Below are 23367 nucleotides of genomic sequence, written 5' to 3'. Positions count from 1 at the left end.
AAATTTCAATAAGGAAATTATCATTATTATTATTATTATTATTATTATTATTATTATTATTATTGTTGTTGTTGTTATTATTATTATTAATCGGTGCTTTTGGTACTTTTAGTATATTTGATAAATACTTCTCTTTCATGGCAAAGTCCTATGTTTTTAATCTGCCATCTTATTCAATAGCCTGAAAAATGTATTCGCCTACATAATGACACAGAGTTTCTTCTAAAAGAAAGTCTCTGACAGGAAACGGCCTCTGCAGCTTTACTTCCTGTAAAACGTGGCCGAGACCGATGGCGAAACCGTAAACAACAAAGCTGAGATCACATGTAAAGCAGGAAGAAAACTGTTTTTTTCCCGTCCTGCACCCACACTCTCTCTTTAATTATATGTGACGGGAGCCCTGCGCAGGTAAGGAGGGCGGGGTTGTAGGTACGTGTCCAAACATGGGCGGATTGCGTGAGCAGGTAGACGCACAACGAAGAGTCCCTTCACAAGAGAGACAACGCTTTTAAGACTGCTGCGAGTCAGACTCATGAAATAACTGAACCGCTGAAGAAGAGGAGGTGAGTAGATACACACACAGATACAGTAGCTTAAGCCTGTAGTATTACATTAACTAATGTTACAGTAGGCTTCCTTCTGGCCATGTTTGCTGATATCTTCATATAGGCACTGTAATATAATTAGGTAGAATAGGTAATGCAGTTTCTGGTAAACAATTATATAGTATAGAAAACATGTATACGATTAAATATGAAAGGATTAGTCAGTTAACAGAACAACACTAATTGGCAACTGTTTTAATAATTTGTTCATTGTTAAGGCAATTTTAAAGCAAAAATTAAAAGGTTCCAGCTTCCTGGTTTCCCATGTCTCCCGTGATAATAAAATTAATACCTTTGGGTTTGGGACTGTTGGTGAGACAAACAAGCCATTAAAGTTAACGTGGGTTGCAGAGAATTGTGTTTTTCACATTAACAAGAAAACAATTGGCAGGTTGCAGGTTGCAACCCCAACACATTGTTGTCATTTAGTTAATGATTACTTGATTAATTGATTCATCTTTTGGTCTATATAAGAAAGCACTTTTTCTGCAACCCTTATTGAGAGTTTGTTTTGTCCGACCAACATTCTAAAACCCAAAGATATTCAGTTTATTATCACATAAGACAATAAAAGCAGCAAATCATCACAATTCAGAACCTGTGAAAAAGCATTTTTTGGTATTTTTGCTTTAAGAATAGCTGAAACAATTTTTCCTTGGATTGACTAATTAGTCAATTTTGATGATGATGCAAAACAATCTTCTAAGCTATTGTATGTGTATGTTTTGTTTTAGTTGTCCCACCATGGAAACACAGACAAAAACACAAAGGCCTAATAACGGCCAGTTGATTTCAGTGCCTCACAAAGATACAGTCCGCCTCCTGGAGGTGTACGTCAAGCGCAGCCTCAGCGTAAATGACGGGACACTGGGGGTTAAGAGGGCTGAGATGAAAGAAAAGTGGGTGACGATGCCAAAAAAGCACAGACGACATTCCAGTGACCCTTCCCTTCACTTGGCTGGGGAATTACACAACAAGGATATTGTTACATTTTCTGCGGTCAAACCCACTCCAAACCAGCCCGAGAAACGTCATGAAGAACCAGACAAACCCACGAAAAAAACAAAGAAGAACAAGAAGCCCACCTTCTGGAAAAGTTTATTTGGTATCTTCTCTCGGAAGAGTAACGAGGAGAAAGATGAAGAGCAGGACAGTCCGTCAGAGATCCCAAAGGTTTCCCAAGAAAAACAGGACTCTGACACTGCAACCATCTGCCTGCTCATGACTCCAGTCCTTTCACAAAAAAGAATGTCCATGAGAAAGAAATCCATAAAAAGAAGGTTCTCCAAAAGGCGTCTATCTCTGACAAAACCACATAAACCTGGTAAAGAGCTCAACCCTGCCGACATCACCCGAGTTGAAGGTACGTTTGAGGATGACTTGAAAAGTAAACCTTATTTGGTTGACAAACAATATGATTCAATGTTAATATGTCTGTTTGATGTAACCAGAATTAGTGGATATCTGGGTCGTATTACTGCTGTAAAAATTATTTTACTTCATGCTTTTTCTGCAGAAGTACCTGTTTTTAAATAATTGGTTGTTGCTTTGCAGCTGTCGTCAGTGTGGAACCGACATATTCATACTATGAGAAGGTGTCAGAGGAACTGGAAAGAATCGTCCACGAGGTCAAAGAGAAAGAGGAAGTAGAACCCCTCTCTGATGGTGAGAAACCTTTTCACTTCACATTCGTTGAGCCATTGTTTACATGTTAAAGTGAGTGGAAGTTAAGGGAAGTGAGTTAAAGTGCCACGATTAAGGGAGTATGAAAATGCTTTAAAACAGCCTTTTAATTTGATAACGATGGTAATAAAACAAAACAAATTAATTCATGTCCACTCCTATTTAATTCCTATAACTGTAGATCATGAGTTGTTCAGCACATTGATTATTCTTTGTTCTGTTCACACGCTCAGAGGAAGTCATCAACAGGATCATTGCCCTGACGAAGCAGCAGGGCGACGCCATTGAGGACAAGGTTGGTATTCATTGCTGTTTGTTGATGAAGCTCTGTGTAGCATTTGATCATTTGTAAATAAATACACAATAATTGCTTTGTATGCTTCAGACAGAGTAAGATTATGCATTCAGTTAATTATTTATGAAATAATGATTGTCACATCAAGGTAATGTATACGGTATTTTTAGTAAGCAGGTGCTTCAACAGAATGTAAAAGCACACCAATGAACCATAAAAAGGCATATAAAGTCAATATAATAAAAAGTACAAACTCCATGACACAACTTCATGTTAAAAGCAAAAGCCACCCTTTTAAACAGTAGAATATCGTCAATCTGTGATATTTATTGATTTATTTTGAACTTATCTAGTGCAACCCTGTCTTTCTTTACCTCATTTCAGTTTCTGTTTCTCGGAAAGCCCCAGAGACAGGCTCTGCAATATTGATAACAGTAGCAAAAGTGTGATAACAGCCAGCGATAAAAAGGTTTAGCGATTTAGACAGTCATGATGCCTGCTAGGGAAAACACAGCATGTCATGTGACTGCTCTGCATCCTGGTTTGTCAAAATTACTGTTGTTGAAGTTGATTTTACATGTTTGAAGGGCTTGCAACGATTACAAGGTACACAGTAGATTTATCATTTTACAACACAGGGTTGTATAATGAGGTTAGGTTGTAGTTCCCTTTATGCTACTCACAAAAACAAATGTTATATAAAGAAATGATATACAGCTCCTTGGTTTTGCTTATGTAGCAGTAGGTTCCTCTCTGATTTCCCCCAATATGAAGAGTTATCGTTGTTTGAAATCTGGCTGATGATGGTGTTGTCGTCTGCAAACTTCAAAACAAGTTCTCTTTATGTCAGGGCGTGCAGAAAATAATCTGCAGATTAACTGATGACAGAAATCATTAATGGTAGTTACGTTGGTGCAAAATGGCAGTGCCAACCAAGGTCATTGTACCTGAGTTGATGATCTCAAAGAGATGACCTGCGACACCTTCTATGTTTGGCCAGTTGCCTGCTGGAATAACAAAAATTTATTTTACCAATAACGTTTTTTAGCCGTGTTATTTAAGCAATTATATGGTGTATTTGTCCATTTACAATGAATGTTTATTAGCAGTAAAATCCCCAATTGGTATATTGTATTTACTGACAGGCTTCCTCTCCTTATCTCCTCCAGCTGAAAGATAACCCCACCCTGAACAGCTTCTTCCAGGGCATGTCGTACTCTTCCTTCCAGAAGTTGGCTGACGCGTATCTGGAGAAAGAAACAACGCCGATCCACAATCCTCCCCGTGTGCTACCAACAGCGCCTGAGCTGGTCAAGTTGGCTTTTACGTACGACTTTACAGCCAGGATAGTCGGCCTCTCCAGACAGAATATAGGTCACATTACTAGCCTGGGGAACCGTTATCTACAGGAACGATTTGAATACAGACAGGTGAGTGTCCGACCTGTTGAAAAGCGATAAAACAGAGGAGAATGCTAAACATTGGGGGAAGACAGCTTTGGTCTTCTTTTTTATGATATTATTTAAACCACCAAAGTGTAATGATCAAGCTTAAATTTAAATGTGTGCAGTATATCTGTGAAAAATGGTAGTGAGCAAACCAATAGGCACACCAAGAGGTTTGCTTTGAAACTCTTTTGTTGTCTTTTACAGGTATGTACTGATCATCCATGGTCGGACAGTGATGACTGAGAGGCAGCCATAACAAAACAGAAACAACAGCATTGCTGCAAGTGAAACATTTACGCTTCAACTTTTCTCAGCAGCACAGATGTGGTTAAGAATGTGTCGCAAGCATGAATTCCGCTTTACAAACATGTTCCTTTAAGATCATGCTGGACTATATAAAACACATTTTAAGCTTCTAAACAACAAATTACTTAATGTTTTTTGATAGAATACTATATATATATATATATATATATATATATATACTGTAATTCTGCTGCAACAGGATGTGTGCTGAAACATGTAGCATTGTAATATTTAAGAATCACATAGAGCTAATACTTCAATCGACACTACAAATTTGATTCTCTTTTAACTAATCCACCTGTACTGGCACTGTAAATAGACACCTCTGTACAATATTACTGTTTTTTTGTTTTTTTTTTAGAATTTCAAAAAGAATAAAACCTTTAATTTAATATTTAATTCATTCATTTAATATAAGCTACACTGAATGTTGTTTGTTGATCTGGATGCTGGCATTCATACTACATACTCAAATAAAAGATATTTATTTTAATGCTCAAATGTGTCTTTTATTTGTCATTATGAAATCACTGCCAGGCTTTCTTCTTTAATTGGACATATGTCTTCCTAATTGTGCCACTCTTCACAATAAAAAAATAAAAGAATAAAGCAAAATCAAGGCTTGCTAAGATGAGCCTCTGTAGTGGCTCAGGGGCACAAGATAAGTTTGAATGTTTGCGAGACAATTTATAAAGACAGGATCCGTGAAAAGACACAATATTATGTTTAGTTTTTCAGACTTTTTTCTCTACAAATCACTTTTTGGTGGAACAGGTAAACACTGGCAGAAATATGCAACCAGGGACAAGGGTCCCAATGCTTTATTTTAAGGGATCACAAGGTTGGGGAAGTCCCTCCCTATTAGATGAAGTAAGCTAGCTGTGGAAGAGTGAATGAACAAACAAGACCTTGCTTCTGCCACACCTCAGTAGTCTTACTACATACCTTCTGAACTGCAGAAGCCTGCAGCATGAAAACATGTAGTTTGGCAGTGACACTGAAATTAACAGGCCATGGCAATAACCGCTTCAACCACATACTCAGTGTTTTGTAATAAATCATGTACAAATGCAGAACATAGTTTTACATCAATGCCAGATGTATTCCGGGTATTAAGAATACTGAGGAAGTTGACAGCATCTACTATAATTGATGCAGGTAATTATGAGAAACGGGTTCCCATGTAGACAGCAGACTTTTCCACGAAGACCCTAAAGGTGAATGTCTTTTTCTCTTGTGCGCACAAGATAACTTGTTTGCACAAGATTTGTCCCACAAGACAAATAACTTGTGTGCACAAGATAACTTGTTTGCACAAGGTAAAAAATATCACCTAAGGGAACTTCAGGGTCTCCATACCTTTCCACCAAAACAGGACTGCCTTAATATCCTGCTAGAATTAAAAAGGCTTACAGATGATTATTGTGCATCCAGCAGCACAGAAATTCATACACCTGAGAAAAGAGGGCAGAAGCAAATAAAGGTCGAGAGTCCACCTAATTACCACAATAGTCCCAATATCCTGAGCCATTCTGTGTCACTGCCATGTGACACGAACCACAGAAATCTACTTAGTGTTAACTGCTAGGGTAAAATTTTTTACGTCTTCAAGTTCAGAGGAGTTTTTTGTTCTCTTCCTGACAGTAGAAGTTGACATCTACAGCTAAACTTGTTTATGTTGCTGACACACATTCAGGTGAGACAAAATCAGGACATGCAAGGGGGCAGGTGCTGGAATAATTGTCACATTTTCTGTTGATTAAACTAGTGACTAAATAAGCTGTCATGCAATCAGAGGTGAATAAAAAATGAAAAGTGATGTGAAGTGACTGATGACTCACATCTCGTTTATACACCACGTAGCTAGAGTCTGAGCCTGGAGCCAAAACACTTTATCCTAGGACCATCTCACAGCAGACGCCACAGCACATTATTGACAGCTCTGCTGCACTGAGGTGTCCCTGCCTACACTAAACCAGGCCCCTGCTTGGTATTGTGCAAGTCATTACTTAAACCCTTGGTTTGGCAACCCAACAGTTTTGCTGTGAGAAACATCTTTTGTGGACACTGGGAGGTTACATTCTTCAAATTTGAGGGTTTTTCCTTATTTTACGACATCGCTCATGAGTCAATAACCTCAACAAAATCATTTCAACTTAAAAATCTGTCTGTGCATGGCTGCAAATGAAATTAAATTGTCAAAAATAAAATCTTAATTACATATGAAAAAAAAATCAGCATTGTGGATCTCTACCAACCATTTAAGTAGTACTGCTTTTTTTTTTTTTTTACAAAAAATTAACATAAAGCTAAAGTGGCAGCAGATTCCAGTCTTGTTTTGAATTGTGGTGGTGGGGCCGCCTTTGTGTTTACGGTTGGATCACGGCTTGTCCCTTTAAGCCAGTGCCATTATGTGGTGTCGGTTATCTGGCCGACAGCAGGACAGACTGACCACATGCAGGGTCTGGATTGCCTAATGATGACGGGTTGCCCAGTCTACACTATTTTTAGCGGGTAACAATAGCTTCCATCATCAAGCGTTGAAAGCCAGACGATTTATTTCTACAACACTTAAGGGTAATGTCTTTGGAATAATTACCTCACAGTCATAATTTGAGAGGGCTATTTTAAACCAATTAAAAAGGACAAAAAAGACAACTTTATGTGTGTAAACCTTTTACATTTTTATTGCTTTTTAAACACAGAGAAGGTAGATTAATCAAAGAGTCCGAAGCCCATATCTTCATCTGACTCTTCCGATTCCTCTTTCTTCTCTTCCTTTTTCTCTTCCACTAAAAAGGAGACAGATAAAACACAAAGAGTCAAATACTACAGACAGCAAGAATATTTAGCAGCACTGATCTCCAATATATTCAATTTAGGACTGCCCAATGCAACTACAGATTCATTTGAGACGTCCTAGTATTTGCATTGTTAGCAAAATGCAATAATATAATTTTACCCCTACTGTGACACATCCACCAATGTGTCCCTGAGCAACCCCTAGTTGCTCCACAGGCGTGCAACCTCTGACATAAATAGCACTTGTAAGTCGCTTTGGATGAAAGCATCAGCTAAATGAATAAATGGAAATGTATAGACTATTTAGAAATTTAAGCATTTTTATAGAGAGTGAAAACATCGATTTAAGCTACAAATGAGGGATGTACACTCACCAGCAGCAGGTGCAGCCCCAGCTCCAGCGGCCCCACCAGCAGCAGCAGCAGCAGGAGCCGCCACAGCACCACCTGCTGGTACGGAGGCTAACTTAGAGAGGCCTGCAGAAAAAACAAAGAACAGAATTTAGCCATCTTCCATGTATGACATATTGAAATCTTCAATGTATGTTTACAGAGAGGCCTTTACCTGAGTTCATGACTTCATTGATGTCTTTCCCATTCAGCTCACCAATGACCTGTAGAGTAACATAAGATTTAACTTCAGCCATGCAGCATCTTAAGTAGGAAAAAAATAAATCATGTTTTGGTACTTGCATAATATACAGATGTAAAAGGGGCATACCTTGTTTAAGCGTTCGTCATCCGCCTCAATTCCCACGCTGCCCAAGATGGCCTTGATGTCTTTCGCAGAGGGGCTGGTATTTCCACCGAGAACAGCCAGGAGGTAAGCGGCCACGTAACGCATTCTGTATCGACAGAGAAGACACAAAATTACAGTTGAAGAAATTGTGTGCGACTCTGCAAGTTATGCAACACTGATGTCAAGTCTGGTAAAATAATAGAATGACATCTCAACTTATGTGTTAAAACCTGCTGGAACCTTCCTTTTTTGTGAGTTAAAAAACAATAATTAAAATATATTACTTCCTTTTGCAGATTTCATCAACATCTGAAATTGCTAATTCAATCATTTAGAGCTGAAATGACTAGCAGATCGTCATTAAAATCAATTAGCAATTATTTTGTTATCCGAGTCATTTTTCATGTCTTGCATCAATGTATACTGTACACTATTTGGGTTTTGGACTATTTGTTGGACAAAATTAGCAATGTAAATATATCAACCTCTTGTAAACTGTGTTACCATTTTCTTACATTTTATTGACAAAATCAAATAAACATACAAAAATGGCAAAACAAAATGCTGACCTACTGTAAGTTCACGTAATCAGACTTATTTTATCTCGCCAACAGTCCAAACAAGTTGCCCATTAACTAAGTAATTGACTATTCATGCACCTATAATTGTGGTATCACCAAAATCATTAGACAAAATATTGTATGATTCTTTAACTAATGCACATTTCCTTATTTTCTGTTCAGGCCCTAAATTTAGTATCTTGTTATTGAGAAATAGCCTCCTCTTGCATCTCACATCAGTGCTTATAATCACCACTAGGAGGCTGAAATACATGGTTTCCACAATTGTTCATTAACGTTAACTAATAGGCCGACCCACCATTCATGTGAACGTGAATAAAGTAAACATCGCTAAGCACATATCGCGTACATAAAATTACAGAGGATACTTAGCACACAAAATGGTCTGAATATTGTAACATTAGTTATCTTACAATAACACAAGTGCGTCCATTATGCTTGGGAGGGGCCTAGTTGACGTTAGCTTGGTTAGTTAGCTTTGGCTGTCCGTATATAAAAAACGATGTTTAGACTAAAGTCAAACACAGACAGGATGACATGAAATAAAGGCCGGTGTGTATTTCAGTCTTTACAACTGTACTTTCTACTTCTCCAGCAGTGCTTTACCATAATGCAACGGTTATATGTAACGTTATGAGTGATTAAGCGCTAACAGACGGAGCATGGCGCCCAGTGTCTTAATATAACTGCCCTCCATTTGTCACAGAGGTTTCTGCGCCAACAACACTACGTTTTCAGTTATTAAAAGCAACTGTTGAGGACGTGTCGAAACAGAAACACTGTGAGACATGAAGCAATCGACACACCGTTTAAATTATTCAAATACTGACTTACTTTTAAGTCTAAACAGACACGAAACGTCGGTCACGCTTTTGAAGAAATCTGGAAGAGAGACAGAGGCGGTACCGGAAATTGAAGAAGAGCAGAATGCGTCGACTTCATTGGTCCATTTGGATGACGTTGGCATTTCCATAAAACAATGAATGAAAGAAATCTCTTCCCTTTATCTCATAATTTACTCACACTATGTATTTTACAACTTGTTAATATAATATAAACTGTTAACTGTGTTAATAAAATCACTGTTTTATCATTATTTATTATTATGAGTTATTTCTCACCATCGTTTTTGCTACAGGTGATAAATAGAATATTCTCCAGTGAAGACAGGCCATATAATGCGTGTTGCCTTTCTTTCCCATTTATTCTCACCTTTCTGTTCTCACTTGGTTTAAACTCCTTCTATTAATTTGATTAATTTTTATTGGTTTATTATTACTTTAGCATTTTGGGAAGCAGCATTTTAATTAATTCAATATGTATATAATTTAATTATTTTGTAGGTTAATCTATAACAATGAATCATTTTTGAGCTGATTATATAATTTTTATTTAAAATCTTAACCTTCAAAGTAACTGGTAACTATACGTCAAAGAAATGTAATGGAGCGACGGGTATAATTTGTTCCTCTAAAATGGAAGAGAAGTATAAAGTAGCATGTAACTAACAAATACTCAAGTAAAGTACAACTACCTCAAAACTGTACAGTACTTGAGTAAACTAGTAGAAGAGACTGAATTTAGCAGAGGTTACTTTAACCCCCTGAAACCTAATATTTCCCTTTAAAGTGTCTCTTCAATTTAAGGGCATCACTTTGCGTTGAAAAGTGGTGGAGACCTAAGGGCTGAGATTAGGGGTGACAAGAAGTGATGAGGCACAATATTAGGTTCATGAGAACGAGACAAGAAGTTATTTTAACACTATTTTGCAGAAACGTTCAATGCTGAAATATGAGTGGAGGGTTTTTTCAGCTTTAAACACTTAATTGCCTTTATTCTGGAGACATTCAGCACCAATTTATGGTGGCAATGTCTTTATTTATATAAAGGGAAACAGAATTCAGGTGGCAGGTGACAATTCAAAGTCAATACATTTTTTTTTGGCCGATGCACATTTGTTTCTTCTATATTGACATTGCATTGCATGTTTCTTATTGTGCAAATAAACCGGTTGGTTAACATTTCATATTGCTAGCTGTTTTTCAGAACATTTTAACAAATGCTTTCAAAAAGTGATGGGGACAAAATCAGCCATTTCAAAAAGTGGTGGGGACAAGTCCCCAGTGTAAATGACACCTATGCTTCAATTACTTTAAATTTGGAAATTTACATTGTATATCGCTTATACATATTCTCCATCTACTCTGACATCAATTTAAACAACTTTTTATAGAGAATCAAACTAGGAAAGATTTATACTGATTTGGCATTTTACAATGCATGTTGCTTTGTTATCAGGCTGAACAGAACATGTTAATTAGGCTGTTGAATACACAAATGAGACAATACACAGTCGATTGCATACATTATTTATTTCCATTAATTCACCATCAAAAATTAATTTGAGAAATCATTAATACATTGCAGTATCTCCAGTTAAGATGTAGCTATAAGTTGATTCTTTACTTGACATTTGTAATACCACATGTGCCTAAAACATTGTAGAAAATACATAATACAACCAAGCAGTCAACTTCTATTAACAACCTACAATTCAGCCAACTCCTCCTGTCTGTCCTGGGTGAAGAGCCAGTTGAACAGAATCACAGCTGACTCTGACACAAACTCTGCAACCTTGTTTTTGTTTGTCACATACCACATTTTATAGACAAATTCTCCCAGGAACACAAGCAAACACGTCATCAAGAACCCAAGGAAGATGCGGTCCATATAAAAGTTTGCCTTTTCTCTGGTGGTCCACTGCTCCCAAGGTAGCGCACGACGGGCTTCAACATATTTGCCGAAGTGTAACAAGGCTTCATCGTCCACCTCTTCCTGTGGATCTTCCAGGTTTTGGCCACTGTCTTCTCCGTCCGTGTCAGCCATTTTACAGTGGATTGATACTGAAAATGAAAGTTTTCTTCAGTTGTCTGAAAATATTAACACAGATAATTAATATTAAAGTATCATCATTGCTTTTGGAAACTAAAGTACAGATCGTGTCTCTTATGGAGCTTCACACATCTTTTATTCACATCATGTTTTAGGATGAATGTGAAGGCTCTTACCTCAAAGAAGATTTGTTCAGGATGAAGACAAGATGTGCACACAAAATGGAGACTTTCGCCTTTTTGTCTCCACACCTACACCATTCTTGTGCCCTTTCAGCATTCGGTAGGCCACCAGCCACAGGAGTGTGTGCTGCGAAGGCAGTAAACAGCAGGTTTCACAGCACCTACCTCACTAAGACGAGGGCTGGGGATTAGACCACACTTAGCAGTTTGAAATCCCTCAACAAGGATAAAGGTGACAGCTGGAGAAATACGTAGAGATACGTTTGTGAGGGAGGGACAGACAGAGACAGAGATAGAGGGTGAACATTTCAGATGACAGCAAGTTCACGCGAAACTATTTAACCGTAGAAGTCTCACCAAATACCTGACAGGTGAATGTACATAAATGTGAGCAAAATAAATTTATCAGTGGACCTCACTGCAATATACACACAAAATCCATATATCATATGATAAAAAACATTTAAACATTTACAATCTAAACCAAATTAGACATTTTTTCTTATGCATTAAGTTCTGTGAGTGGAAGTAGTGTGATATGGACTGAAACCAGAAAGAAGTCAAAGTGATGACAAAGCAGAACTGACACAGCTTGGCTTAGACAAAGCTTTAGAGTTGAAATAAATCACTTCAGCATAATGCTCTGTGGGTAATTTACTTGAATGCTTCCGAGCCTTTTCAACACCATGCCACAGCTATTGAAATATAACTTAGACTAGCTGAATTAGCAGAAGAGGTATCTGCACCAAGTGATAAAGACTAATTGCTAGATTACTTTTATGTTGCCAGAGTTTTGCTCCATTTGGTTAAGTGACTTTATTGTTAAAGAAAATCACAGTCAAAAATGTGCAGACAGGACCTTTTCACTTCTCTGTATATTGAATTTTTGAGTTTTCCATGAAACACAAAATTGCAGAACACACTGTGCTCTCTATTGACCTTACCCCCCCAAAAAATGATCTCATTCAGACTTCTGCTTTGTACATATGCCTACTCAAACATCCACTGTAACATTCTTTGTTCTAGATCTAATCTCATCTAATCAGTCTTAGCTGTTTAGCTCTATACGGCAACGTCGGTCTATCAGCCTATCTGACCGTCCACCACTTGAATTTTGCTCAGACATGTATGAAGCCCTGAGGGATGAATCCTAATGAATTTGGTGATCCCCTTTCTTTTCTTCTAAGTGAAAGTTTTCCCTTATCCAGTGAAATATCGCAACATCGCCAGGATGGGTTGTCATGAAAGTTAATACAGACCTTCATATTCCCTTCTGTATGAATTGAAATAACTTTGTTGAACCTTTGAATATTCATCAAGCGCCATCATAATGTAAAAATTTCAATTTGTGACCAAATACTAATTATAAAATGTTAGCATGGTAACACACTAAACTCAGTGCATTTACCTGCTTAGCATCAGCATGTTAGCATTTAGCTCAAAGCACCGCTGTTCCTTAATACAGCCTCACAGAGATGCTGGCCTGGATGTAGACTCCAAAATGTATTTAAACTGATTTGACAGAAAATTAAATGAAGACACTATGAATGTTTATTTTGGTGAATTTACCACTAAGCTTTTTGAACATGAAATGTTTGTAGTATCACTTATTATGTTGACATACAGTAGATATTATAATTCAATATGAATCAATCAAGGAAGCATTAAGTGGAAACAAAATAATGCATTTTTTTCTTGCAGGATCAAAATCTAACAATGTCAAATAAATATGAATAGGTCAGAAATGAACTTGGCCCATGAGTACTTTGTTGTGTCTGTTAATAATAGTGGGTTGATATTCTAAATAGCGCATAATCCCACAAGTGTCAATGTAAATCATGTACACCAAGAGTACTGCAGGTATTGTTACAGGTTTCCACCCACTTTCTCCGTCAGGCCTGGTGTGCTGGTGGGGCACATGGTGGGCTCTGTGGGTTTACATAACATGCAACGGTGAGTGATCTTTATCAGTGTGACACGAAAGGGCTTTATCCTGAATGCATAAACCATGGGGTTGAGTGCTGAGTTCACATGGGACATGAAAATGCCTACATACATGGCAAACTTGGGTATATAACACTTTGGGCAGAAGAAGTTGATGCAGTTCATGATATGTATCGGCAGCCAACACACAGCAAAGAGGAAGACCACCAAGGCCAATGATTTGGCCAGTTTCAGCTCCTTCCGATAGTACCTGTCTCCGTCACCGTCACAAGTGGCTTCAGCACGACGGTTGAGCTGTCGCCGGATCACCCTAAAGATCTCCACATACAGAGCAATCATAATCGACAGCGGTACCACCACCCAACCAAAGAAGTTGAAGTACACCATGTAGTCCATCCTCATGACAGTGGTGAATTCACAGATAATTTCGCTGGAAATGCTGATGTTTCCTTGAGCATCACGGTTATTCCATCCAATCATCGGAACCAATCCAGTTAGGAAGGAGAGAATCCAACACAGACAAACTGCCACATATGCCCTCCTCTGGGTCACTATGGTGTTGTACCTGGGCAGGGTTATTGGAGAAGAAATGAAGACACATTTTTCAATCACCCAAATGCACACATCCATACTACTGGATTAGTATTTCTTTGAACAAATGCCAGTCCATAGGTTATTATTCAGAAGCATTTTCCTCAAGTGCCAGCTTCTGACATCAAGCTCCAACTGATGAACAAAAAGTAGTATGGACTGTCTCTTAACAAATGTCAGTTACTTAGTCAGACAAGGACATTTCAATTTGCTTAAAAGCTTTTGAGGTCCAGCCCATCGATTTGCATTGAATCAAGCAACGATATATGGTGCAATGTCAGACATAAACAATAAGAACTTCCTCCTCTTGATTTACTCTGAGGCTAAAAGCACACATTTAGCTCTCTGATGCTAAAGGCAATGAAAGGTTATGATTAGAGGCTATTGTTACTTTTGTGTTCTTCTAAAATATTATATTATTCCTGGAGCAACTTTTTCTTAAAGATTATCCAAAAATGATTTAATTTGCTTTTATGAGAAAGGAGTTAAATTCAGTGATTCTCACCAACATATTGTTTCTAAGTACAATCTAAGAAACATTTTTGGGTTATATAAATAAAAAAATACTTTCTAGTGAATAGAGTTTGATAAATAAATAGCGCTTATGTCAATAACATATTTCAGAGTAGGGATAGTTTGGATCATACTTTCATTTTAGCAAGAAAGCTGCAATGGACTGGAGCAGGCAATCACTTCCTGTTGCTCTAAGTATGTTGTGAATATATAATTGTTCTTACCACAAACGCTGTTACTTACTACTTTGACTGCAATAGTTTTCCAGACAGTGGCATCACAATATTCATTATGCAGAACAATCTTAACCTAACTAATCTCTACTTTCCTTTAATTTCTTTCTGTCTAAATCATCAGGAAAAACAAATTACACCTTTCAAAGGTAAGTGTAACCAATTGGTTTTACAACAGTTCCTCACCTGGTGGGAATCTTGACTCGCAGATATCGGTCGATAGCGATAGCTAGCAGGGATAGGATGGAGCTCTGGGTGATGATCAGCAGCAGGCAGGAGAGGAAGAGGCAGGTGTAGAACTGAGTGTTAAATCGCAGACTGATGACAATCGCCAGAGGGATGACCAAAACCCCCACAGCGATGTCAGCCACAGCCAGAGACACGATGAAGCAGAAGGTGGTGTTGCGGAGAGCCCGGTTCACACACACAACCAGCACCACCAGCACATTCCCTAGCACAGAGGCCAAGGCAATGGCTGTCTCCATGGAGATGTACATCATGTCCACATGCTCCCGAGGCTTTATACCGGGAGAGGAAGACATTTTTACTATTCACAAATTTCGCTTACCTTTACTCAGATTTTTTAAAAATTCTAATTGCTTAACTTCTTGCCTCCACGTAGAGGTTTGCTTCAGCAAAAACATTTTATTATTTATATCCCATGGCTGTAAAAAAAAAAAAATAGGAAAAAAAAGTGTACTTTTCCTCTTTGCCACATTCACACAATGAGTGGCCCTTATGCTCATGAAGGGATGTCGGATGATTAATCCTCAGCTTGCTCAACAAGCGCAACGCGGACTGGGTACCAGTGCATCACTGCTCTTCTACATCCTTACTCTCTCTCTCCTTCTCACTCTCTCACTAGTCTGTAAATACAAGTCATAAAATCAAGGGGAGGGGACTTTGCTTTCTGCAGCAACCCTGCAGCAATAGTTTCTCACATTAAGTGTGTGTGCGTTTGTGTGCGTGTGTGGTTTTTGAGAGGAAGTGTCAGCATTATGTAATAACTGGAAGGATGCATTTTGATAAGAGTTTAATATTACATGGTCTCAAATAACTGATACCAAAGATGGTGTTATAGAGTATATAGAGTCGATATTGCATAGTTTGTCCATCAGACAGTGCCGATAAGTTTGCTTCAACTGCTCCACACTTGCTTTGGTCATAATTCTTTATTAACCAAACTTGCAGGGGATCCTTGTCAAAATTAGTTGTTTCTAACTAATAGTTCTCTTAAAGAAATAAAGGCCAATATATTATGCTACTCTTAACTGTCAAAAATCCATTAGCCAGTATTCTCAAAAATCCAGTATCACTCGACTTCCCAATAATAACAAAGCTCCAGGAAGTCACTGCCCTCAGCCAAAGAACAATACCCTCGTAAAAACCATGTGTTCTTTTAACGCTTTTGCGCGGGTCAAAAAAACAAAAAATACTTTATTAGTTAGTGAGCTTTAGGAGTGTTGGTAGGTGCTGATTTTGTTACCTTTAGGTAGAACAAGGCTGTGTTTCCTCTGCTCCCAGTCTTTATGCTAAGTTAACTAGATGCTGGCTGTAGACAAGCAAGGAAGCACTGGGTCTGAAAAGTAAAGCCTTAAGTGTATGTAAGTGCCTTAAACCTGCAGTCTTTCTAATGACCAATTGTATAAAAGGTATTTGACAGAATCACCCTACTTTTCACTTGATTTATTACCTCAGTAAACCCTTACCCAGTAAGTTTATCAATTACTAGTTTCATGTCATCTTCCAAACAGCATGATAGTGTTGTAGTCAAGCCCGCCCAAACCGAGACCAAGTCAAGACCAAGACTTTTAGGGACTGAGACCAAGTTGAGACCAACACAGAGGGAGGGCGAGACCGAGTCAAGACAGATCCACATTCCCATTAAAACACCCACATACAAACACTAAGAGCTAAAATCAATGTAAGCATCGCCATCGCGGGGAGGAGTGACAGTCGTTAACGGTAACAACACATTTTTAATTAGGGTTATTGGTTGCATTTGAAGCAATACGTTTTACATCCAATCAAAGTTAGGATGATAACAAATATATCAGACAATGCAAGAGCAATTTATTTATATTCCCAAAGTTATGGTCTTATAAGTCTTAAGTCCGGTCTAGAGACCAAGACCGGTCTCGAGTACTACAACAATACAGCATGATGTATGAGTATGAGCATGAGTATAGATGATAAACAGGATATGCTGTAGGGCATAGATACCTTATGATTATATACATATATTGACACATGAGAGACATGGGGTTAATTGAAGTTCTGTAGTGACAGGTGGTTGAGGTCCATCAATTCCATTAATTTTATCTACTAAAATTAGTAGTTTGCATTTAATTTTAATGGCAAATTTTTAATTATTCTTTGGTTTATTCTCCACATGAAGTCCAGCCGTTCTATAACTTGGACTCTGCAGGGTAAAATGCAGGAAGGAATTAGATCCAAAAGTTCTATTACTTACTAAAACTTAATTTAATTGTCCATCCGAGCATGAAAACACTTTGGCAGCAAGTATCACTGAGCAAGCAATCACTGAGATGGTCTTCAGCTGCTTAAGGAAGCAGATTCAATGCCTGCCTGTAAATATATTCAGTCTGATCACTGACTTTTTTTTTAAAGAATAACAATGACTCAGGATGTTGTTTTAGGACATTGGCTATGATCTCAGGCTCTGGTCTATGCATTAGAGCATTCATGAGCTCAAGCATCATGCATTAGTCTACATGCATTATCGCATTATTATTATGCAATATCTGTAAATGTAAGCACTGCAGTATGTATCAAAGATATTGGTTCAGCACTCAAGAACACCATTACTAATTTTATATATGTGTGTGTGTCTGTGTGTGTGTGTGTGTGTGTGTGTGTGTACTTTTATTGGTCACCCTGTTGTGATTTGCTTGTTCCCTCCCACCCATTCCAGTAATGTAAAAATAATGAATGTAACATGACTGAGAAATTACATTCTTCTGCAGCATAAGTGATCAATTGTTAGTATCTATCCCTATGAAATTGCTACCAATTCAGACATTTTATTAATTATTATTAAGGGTTTTGGCCTATATAAGGCCATATTAGTGTCTTTGAATTATCATGTGCACCATCTTAAAAATATATAGCCTACCCCCTACCATTATACATTTATACTATCAGTGCTGGCACAGATGGACACACTCAAAGCAACTCACAGAGCAGGTAGAATGCAAGTATTTTAGGGAAAGCAGGGTTTGGTACACAGATGATCAGTCCAAGAAGGCAAAGGTATCCAAAATTGCTAGGCAAGTACACAAAAGGGTAGGTCAAAAATAAACCAGATAAGAAGAAGAAGAAGAAGAATGTGTGTGTGTTACAACACTCACTATTGTCAGGATGCACCATGTGTTCAGGCAGAAACACTGACACAAAACAAGGCTGAAACCTGGGGGCAGGAGTTGTTCGGACCACCAACAAAGAACCACGAGCAGGGGTCGATCGGACCACCGCCGGGAAACCGGGCAGGTCAGGGATCCCCTGTATGGCTCCAGTGAACAAGCTAGCCTGCTAGCTAGCTGGTAACTAGCATACTGGTTGTTAGCAGCCTGGAAGCTACTAGCTGGCTGGTGGCTAGCATACTGTGTTCTAGCAGGCCGGTGGCCAGGCGGTGAGATGCCAGTTGTTCTCAGGTGTGGAGCAAACAGGCATGAATGCAAACCTGTGAAAGACATTAGGTAATCAGGAAAATAGGAAGCAAAACTAGACGCCGACACTGCAGACACTGATGATTTCACAATAAACAGGAAGTAAAGCATGCAACAACAGACTAGGATGAAAGTACCAGAATATAACAGAACGCATGCACAAGTATCAGACAATTCTAAACCAGAACACAGAACTAGACCACAGGGGCAGGGAATGAATCAACAATCAACAAACATGGGAAATGGCAAAATGAGAAGAAACAACAACATAACAGGCCAAAGCAAAACTGAAACAGGAAACATACAGAACACAAAACCAAAACCCTAACAACTATAGCTGCAGTTACATAGGCAATATTTCTTCAACCTGATTAAAATCATGCTGATTAGAGATTTCAACCTAACTGTTTACAATGATGCTAAATAAATAGATCTGATAAGAAATGTGTTTACATGCCATAAAGTTAATGACAAGATAACTTTTCTGACATGTGCAAAGTTGTTTGCCCGCTATGAAGTGTCTAGTTTAGAAATATAAGAGAAGAGAGATTTGCATTTCTGCGGGCTACATTCATATGGATTCAGCACTTTTCAAACCCCAAAGCCTTAAAGACTCTTGATATATATATTTCTTAACTGCCTGAACTACTGATTATATGGGTTTTAGGGCCACCAGAAACACTGCTTGATGATGAACATTGTCCATTTAAGATCAGGATGGCACAATAGAAGGGAGGTGAGAGCAAAGACATATTTAGCAATAACAAATGACAAGGTATCCTGATAACCAAATTGTGCACAAGGCAGGGTTGAAGATTTACAGAATGCAAAACAGTTCCATGCATGTTTTCGTTGTTTGTGGAAGAAATTTACACACACTACACATAATATGTTTGAATACCTTTTACTGCACAAGTTTGAATACCTACACTGCATATGTATATATCATTTTACTTTCCATTTTGACTGTGGTCCAAAGAGGGAAGGGAGGCATTTTAACAACATGGCACAGAATCCAGACAGTAGGCCTATGCAGTCTATAAAGTATTCATTAGCCTACTAGGATAACACGAATACCCGGCCCACTTTGACTCCAAGCCTAGTTGTAAAAGTTGTAACTAAGTTACCGCCAACAGCTAGCTTCACAGCTGAGGCAGCTAACCATTATCTTAACAACATAGACTGTAGTCTAGGTAACACTGACAGCCTCAACAAGATGCTAGCTGAACTTCCTATTTTAAGGAGCTGAATGGATGGAGAAAATGTACTTTATGATATAATAAATAATTTGCTAAAGTAATCGTAATTGTCACTTATTACCTTAACATTATGTGGTTTGACTTCTTGTGTGTGGTGGTTTTACCATCTCAAATTACTTTTCACATATTTCAGCGTAACAGTTTTATTTCTCTGGATGATTTAAACTTTTCTTTATTTTATGACTTTTGGTAAAGGCTCCAGTATTCTCTGTCAATTTTTCCAGTCAGTAACTTTGGTATGATAGCAAAAATTCTTTGCTGAATACAGTTTTTAGTCTATTTTTAAAGCGTTTACACAGTTCTGATTGTGATTGATAAGATGTTTGAAGTGTGAACATGAGGGCTGAGAAGTAACCAGTGTGTTGGTGGTGGTTGATTTTGTGCTTCCTTCTTTCTTGAGTGTTATGGGTAAAATTGCTTCATAAAAACATTTTCAAGAAGAACTAGGCTATTTAGTTCCTCTCTGTACTGCGGCTATCATCACTTTCATAGTTGGCTATTTACTTATAACAATAATAATAATAATAACATACATTTTTGGTAAAGTCATTGGCTTTGCTTGTCACAGAGAAAAAATGCCAGCTCAGAAATACTCAGGCTTCATTCATGATGATAAAGCAAGTGAAAGTGGTCAGCCCCTTCTGACCCTTATGAGCTTGTACACAGTAATCACAGTTTTTAATTACTTGATCACACAATACTGGCCCATAAGTCAGTTTTACATTGTCATGTAAAAATAGAAGACAAGCAAAACCCAGCTGAGAAAATGTAAAACAGTTTGAAAAAAAAAGAGTTTCCCTCCCCAAACCCCTCATTCAAACAAATGATGAAGATAAAAAAGGCAAGCAAGGAGAGACCAATAAAGAATACAATTCTATGTAGGAAGATAGAAACCAGGTCTCTTATGTGATGGATGTGTGTTCACAGTACAACACCTCTACTGCAGATAAGACGAGTTAAAAAGGTTGTTTTCTGTGATGGCTTTTTCATTTATTATTTTTTTGTAGTTCTGTGGAAGAATGTCTTCCAGCTGAAAATGTGGTGCTAATACATAAACAATCCAAAAGGGAAGTAACAGGAAAGTGTAATTTAGTTTGCCAATAATGTTAATATTTTGTTTATGGTGAGACAGCTGAGATGATTTATTATTAACTGTGTATCATTAGATGATGCATATACCAACACCCCCACAACCGCAACAAGGTTGCATAGGTTTAGATTAGGATCAGCGTGAGAGGAGCGGGGGTTATCAATTATCAATTATGCATTCAGTGCTTATTATAAAATAAACTAGGCCTATATGTCATATTGATGTTTTAAAAAATCCTTAATTATTGTTCAGTCTATTGTCGACAGTATATGTCACTGTATGATGAATGCAGCACAAAACCAGCTCAGTCTTGACTAGCCCTGCCACTGTCGCTGACTTGTTGATTTCAGTGTCGCTATCTGAATGTGGTTCTTTCAGGCTCCAGGGTGGTAGTTTCAAAACAAGGAGTCCCTGACTCTGTAAATAATCATAAAATTTCTATGCATCTAGGATTACTTAAAGCTGCTTATGTGAGCTAATAGGAATGCAAATTAATATTAGTATTGGCAAATATTTATCTTTAATTTAAATCAGTTCCATTTGTTCTCAAGAAGTTAGTCTCATTTCCTCACAACAGAAACCTAATAAGGGCTCTTATTATAGACTTTAACACAAATATCATCCATATAATCTAGTACAAAAGCATACAGTTAGATTGTATCATATTACAGCATTGAAAGTGAAATGCAATCTTACACTAACAAACAAATATGACATACGCTTGCAAAGCATTGCACACACACAGAAAAAGCAGATTGGCTAGGGACTTCCTCAAAAGGTTTCACAAGACCGAGATGAATGATAAATGGCTCAGCACATTCAGGCTCACACTCACATTCAGACACGCCACACCCTTTACCATCAAACATTAGCTGGATAGGACTAATAATGGATGTAGGGGTTGTGATCTACACGTTGTTGGAGGTGCTCATTGCTGTTAGCTGCTGTCTTGGTAATATGTTGGTTATTTTGGCACTGTGGACCAGTAAAAGCATTCAGCAACCTACCTTCTGCCTTATTGTCTGTCTGTCTGTGGCTGACTTGATGGTTGGCTGTGTGGCCATACCGTTGGCTGTGCTGGTGGACGGACGAGTCAAGACTTCATTCTATGGCTGTCTCTTCATCAGCTGTGTGGTCATCCTGTTGACCCTGGTCTCAGTTTTGTCTCTCGCGGCTATTGCAGTGGACCGATTCCTCCGTGTGTATGTCCCTCTCAGGTAAAAATTCATAATCTTTACATTTGTATCTATTTTATCTTAACCTTAATTGATGATACCAATCATTATTGCTTTTTTCTATAGGTACAAAAGGACTGTAACACAGAGACATTCTTGGCTTGCAGTAGCAGCATGTTGCCTTGTTGCAATACCACTGAGTTTTGCTCCCATGCTTGGATGGTACGAGCATAAAACCTTGCCTAACCCAGGCAACTCTACTATTACCTGCCGGTTTATATCAGTGATCCCAATGTCATACCTGGTTTACTTCAACTTTTTTCTCTGCACCCTGATACCTCTGTTGGTGATAACTTTCTTGTATGGCTACATTTTCTGTACTATTCGAGGAAGTCTTCGAGAGAAACCAGGCAACGGTTTCCAAAAACAATCTCAGAATTACCTAAGGAAAGAGAAACAGCTGGCAGCATCTCTGTCTCTGGTCTTGGCTCTGTTTGCCCTGTCCTGGCTCCCTCTCCACATAATGAACTGCATTGTTTACTTTGGTGGACCGAATGATGTACCAAAAACAGCTTTCTACATTGGCATCCTGCTTTCTCATGCTAACTCAGCTGTAAACCCAGTTGTGTATGCGTTCAAAATACAAAAGATCAGGACTGCATACCTGAAGCTCTGGAGAGGATATATTGGATGCGGAGAAGAAAATCAAGGATCTCAGACAAGCCAGACAACAGACAACAATCTTAGTAGTAACTTACAATAGTAACAGTAAGTAAGTGTTAAAAAATGAGTGAAGGAATATTTCCTTGTTTTAGAGCTTTTTTGTTCCTAAGGACCAAGTTTGACTCACTGTTGTACATAATTAAACATGTTAACATTGTGTGAAAGGTTAAGAAAGTCAGTTCAAATATGTGGATTGTATTGAAATCCTAAAGCTACCTTTTGAATGGATTTTGAAAGATGATGTTCTGTGTATTGATACAGTAAACAAATGTAGCCATCTTTACTGAAAGATCTGTTGTCTTTTATGTTCAGGAATCTGTGTGTCTGCGTGTGTCCTATATATGCAGTTGAGCATGCATGTGTGCCTGCGTGTATTGCGAAAACTGTCTTGCAGACGAAAAGGGCAACTTCCATTTGTCATTTAACTTTTAGCTTCTCACAAAGTTTCACTGTTATTTTTCTGTTTCTGTTCAAGTTTCGGTTCTTCATGTTTCTTTCTGTCTCAAAAATTACCTTCTTACCTATCTTTAGAAAAGGATACAACTTCTAGACTAGAGGTCACTAAGCGAGGACCCAGCCGCTGTCCTCTCCAGACCGCCGACCTACAGCCGCTTTATT

The 23367-nt window shown here is 38.1% G+C and overlaps 4 protein-coding genes across 4 annotated transcripts; 2 read left to right on the top strand and 2 right to left on the bottom strand.

Moving 5' to 3' along the window:
• Positions 1-273: 273 nt before the first annotated feature.
• LOC119886819 lies at positions 274-4838 on the top strand. Its single transcript, XM_038697776.1, has 6 exons — positions 274-563; positions 1340-1968; positions 2160-2270; positions 2522-2583; positions 3753-4013; positions 4236-4838. Exons 2-6 carry the CDS (start codon positions 1350-1352, stop codon positions 4272-4274), a joined length of 1092 nt encoding a protein of 363 aa, XP_038553704.1. The 5' UTR covers positions 274-563; positions 1340-1349; the 3' UTR covers positions 4275-4838.
• A 2162-nt stretch (positions 4839-7000) lies between these two features.
• On the bottom strand, positions 7001-9414 carry rplp2 (ribosomal protein, large P2). Its single transcript, XM_038697224.1, has 5 exons — positions 9293-9414; positions 7860-7983; positions 7704-7752; positions 7514-7615; positions 7001-7129 (listed from the first exon to the last, which is right to left on the bottom strand). The coding sequence occupies exons 2-5, from the start codon at positions 7980-7982 to the stop codon at positions 7053-7055; spliced, it is 351 nt and encodes a 116-aa protein (XP_038553152.1). The 5' UTR covers position 7983; positions 9293-9414; the 3' UTR covers positions 7001-7052.
• Positions 9415-12392: 2978 nt separating this feature from the next.
• Positions 12393-17638, bottom strand: LOC119886462 (adenosine receptor A1). The gene is made up of 2 exons (XM_038697223.1): positions 15000-17638; positions 12393-14041 (listed from the first exon to the last, which is right to left on the bottom strand). Exons 1-2 carry the CDS (start codon positions 15353-15355, stop codon positions 13399-13401), a joined length of 999 nt encoding a protein of 332 aa, XP_038553151.1. The 5' UTR covers positions 15356-17638; the 3' UTR covers positions 12393-13398.
• Positions 17639-20832: 3194 nt separating this feature from the next.
• On the top strand, positions 20833-23038 carry LOC119886461 (adenosine receptor A3-like). Its single transcript, XM_038697221.1, is given in 3 exon segments — positions 20833-22068; positions 22153-22705; positions 22707-23038. Coding segments are annotated over 3 exon segments (1068 nt in total). The 5' UTR covers positions 20833-21649; the 3' UTR covers positions 22803-23038.
• The last annotated feature ends 329 nt before the right edge of the window (positions 23039-23367 follow it).

The sequence above is a fragment of the Micropterus salmoides genome, unplaced genomic scaffold (genome assembly GCF_014851395.1).
Source record: "Micropterus salmoides isolate LMB-PRFRI ecotype aquatic unplaced genomic scaffold, ASM1485139v1 Ms_hic_scaffold_4, whole genome shotgun sequence".
In the NCBI taxonomy this organism is placed as follows: Eukaryota; Metazoa; Chordata; class Actinopteri; order Centrarchiformes; family Centrarchidae; genus Micropterus; species Micropterus salmoides.
Note: the sequence above shows the minus strand (reverse complement) of the source record. Positions and strands in the feature narration are given on the sequence as shown.

What these genes read in the sequence shown, in the direction of transcription:
- LOC119886462 (XM_038697223.1), bottom strand. Translation starts at nt 15,355, where the DNA reads ATGTCTTCCTCTCCCGGTATAAAGCCTCGGGAGCATGTGGACATGATG. An exon ending in CGAGTCAAGATTCCCACCAG is followed by an intron (nt 14,042 to 14,999) that starts GTGAGGAACTGT and finishes AACCCTGCCCAG; the next exon opens with GTACAACACCATAGTGACCC.
- LOC119886819 (XM_038697776.1), top strand. Translation starts at nt 1,350, where the DNA reads ATGGAAACACAGACAAAAACACAAAGGCCTAATAACGGCCAGTTGATT. An exon ending in AGTAGAACCCCTCTCTGATG is followed by an intron (nt 2,271 to 2,521) that starts GTGAGAAACCTT and finishes TCACACGCTCAG; the next exon opens with AGGAAGTCATCAACAGGATC. An exon ending in GCGACGCCATTGAGGACAAG is followed by an intron (nt 2,584 to 3,752) that starts GTTGGTATTCAT and finishes TATCTCCTCCAG; the next exon opens with CTGAAAGATAACCCCACCCT.
- rplp2 (XM_038697224.1), bottom strand. Translation starts at nt 7,982, where the DNA reads ATGCGTTACGTGGCCGCTTACCTCCTGGCTGTTCTCGGTGGAAATACC. An exon ending in CAATGAAGTCATGAACTCAG is followed by an intron (nt 7,616 to 7,703) that starts GTAAAGGCCTCT and finishes TTTTTTCTGCAG; the next exon opens with GCCTCTCTAAGTTAGCCTCC. An exon ending in TGGGGCTGCACCTGCTGCTG is followed by an intron (nt 7,130 to 7,513) that starts GTGAGTGTACAT and finishes TCTCCTTTTTAG; the next exon opens with TGGAAGAGAAAAAGGAAGAG.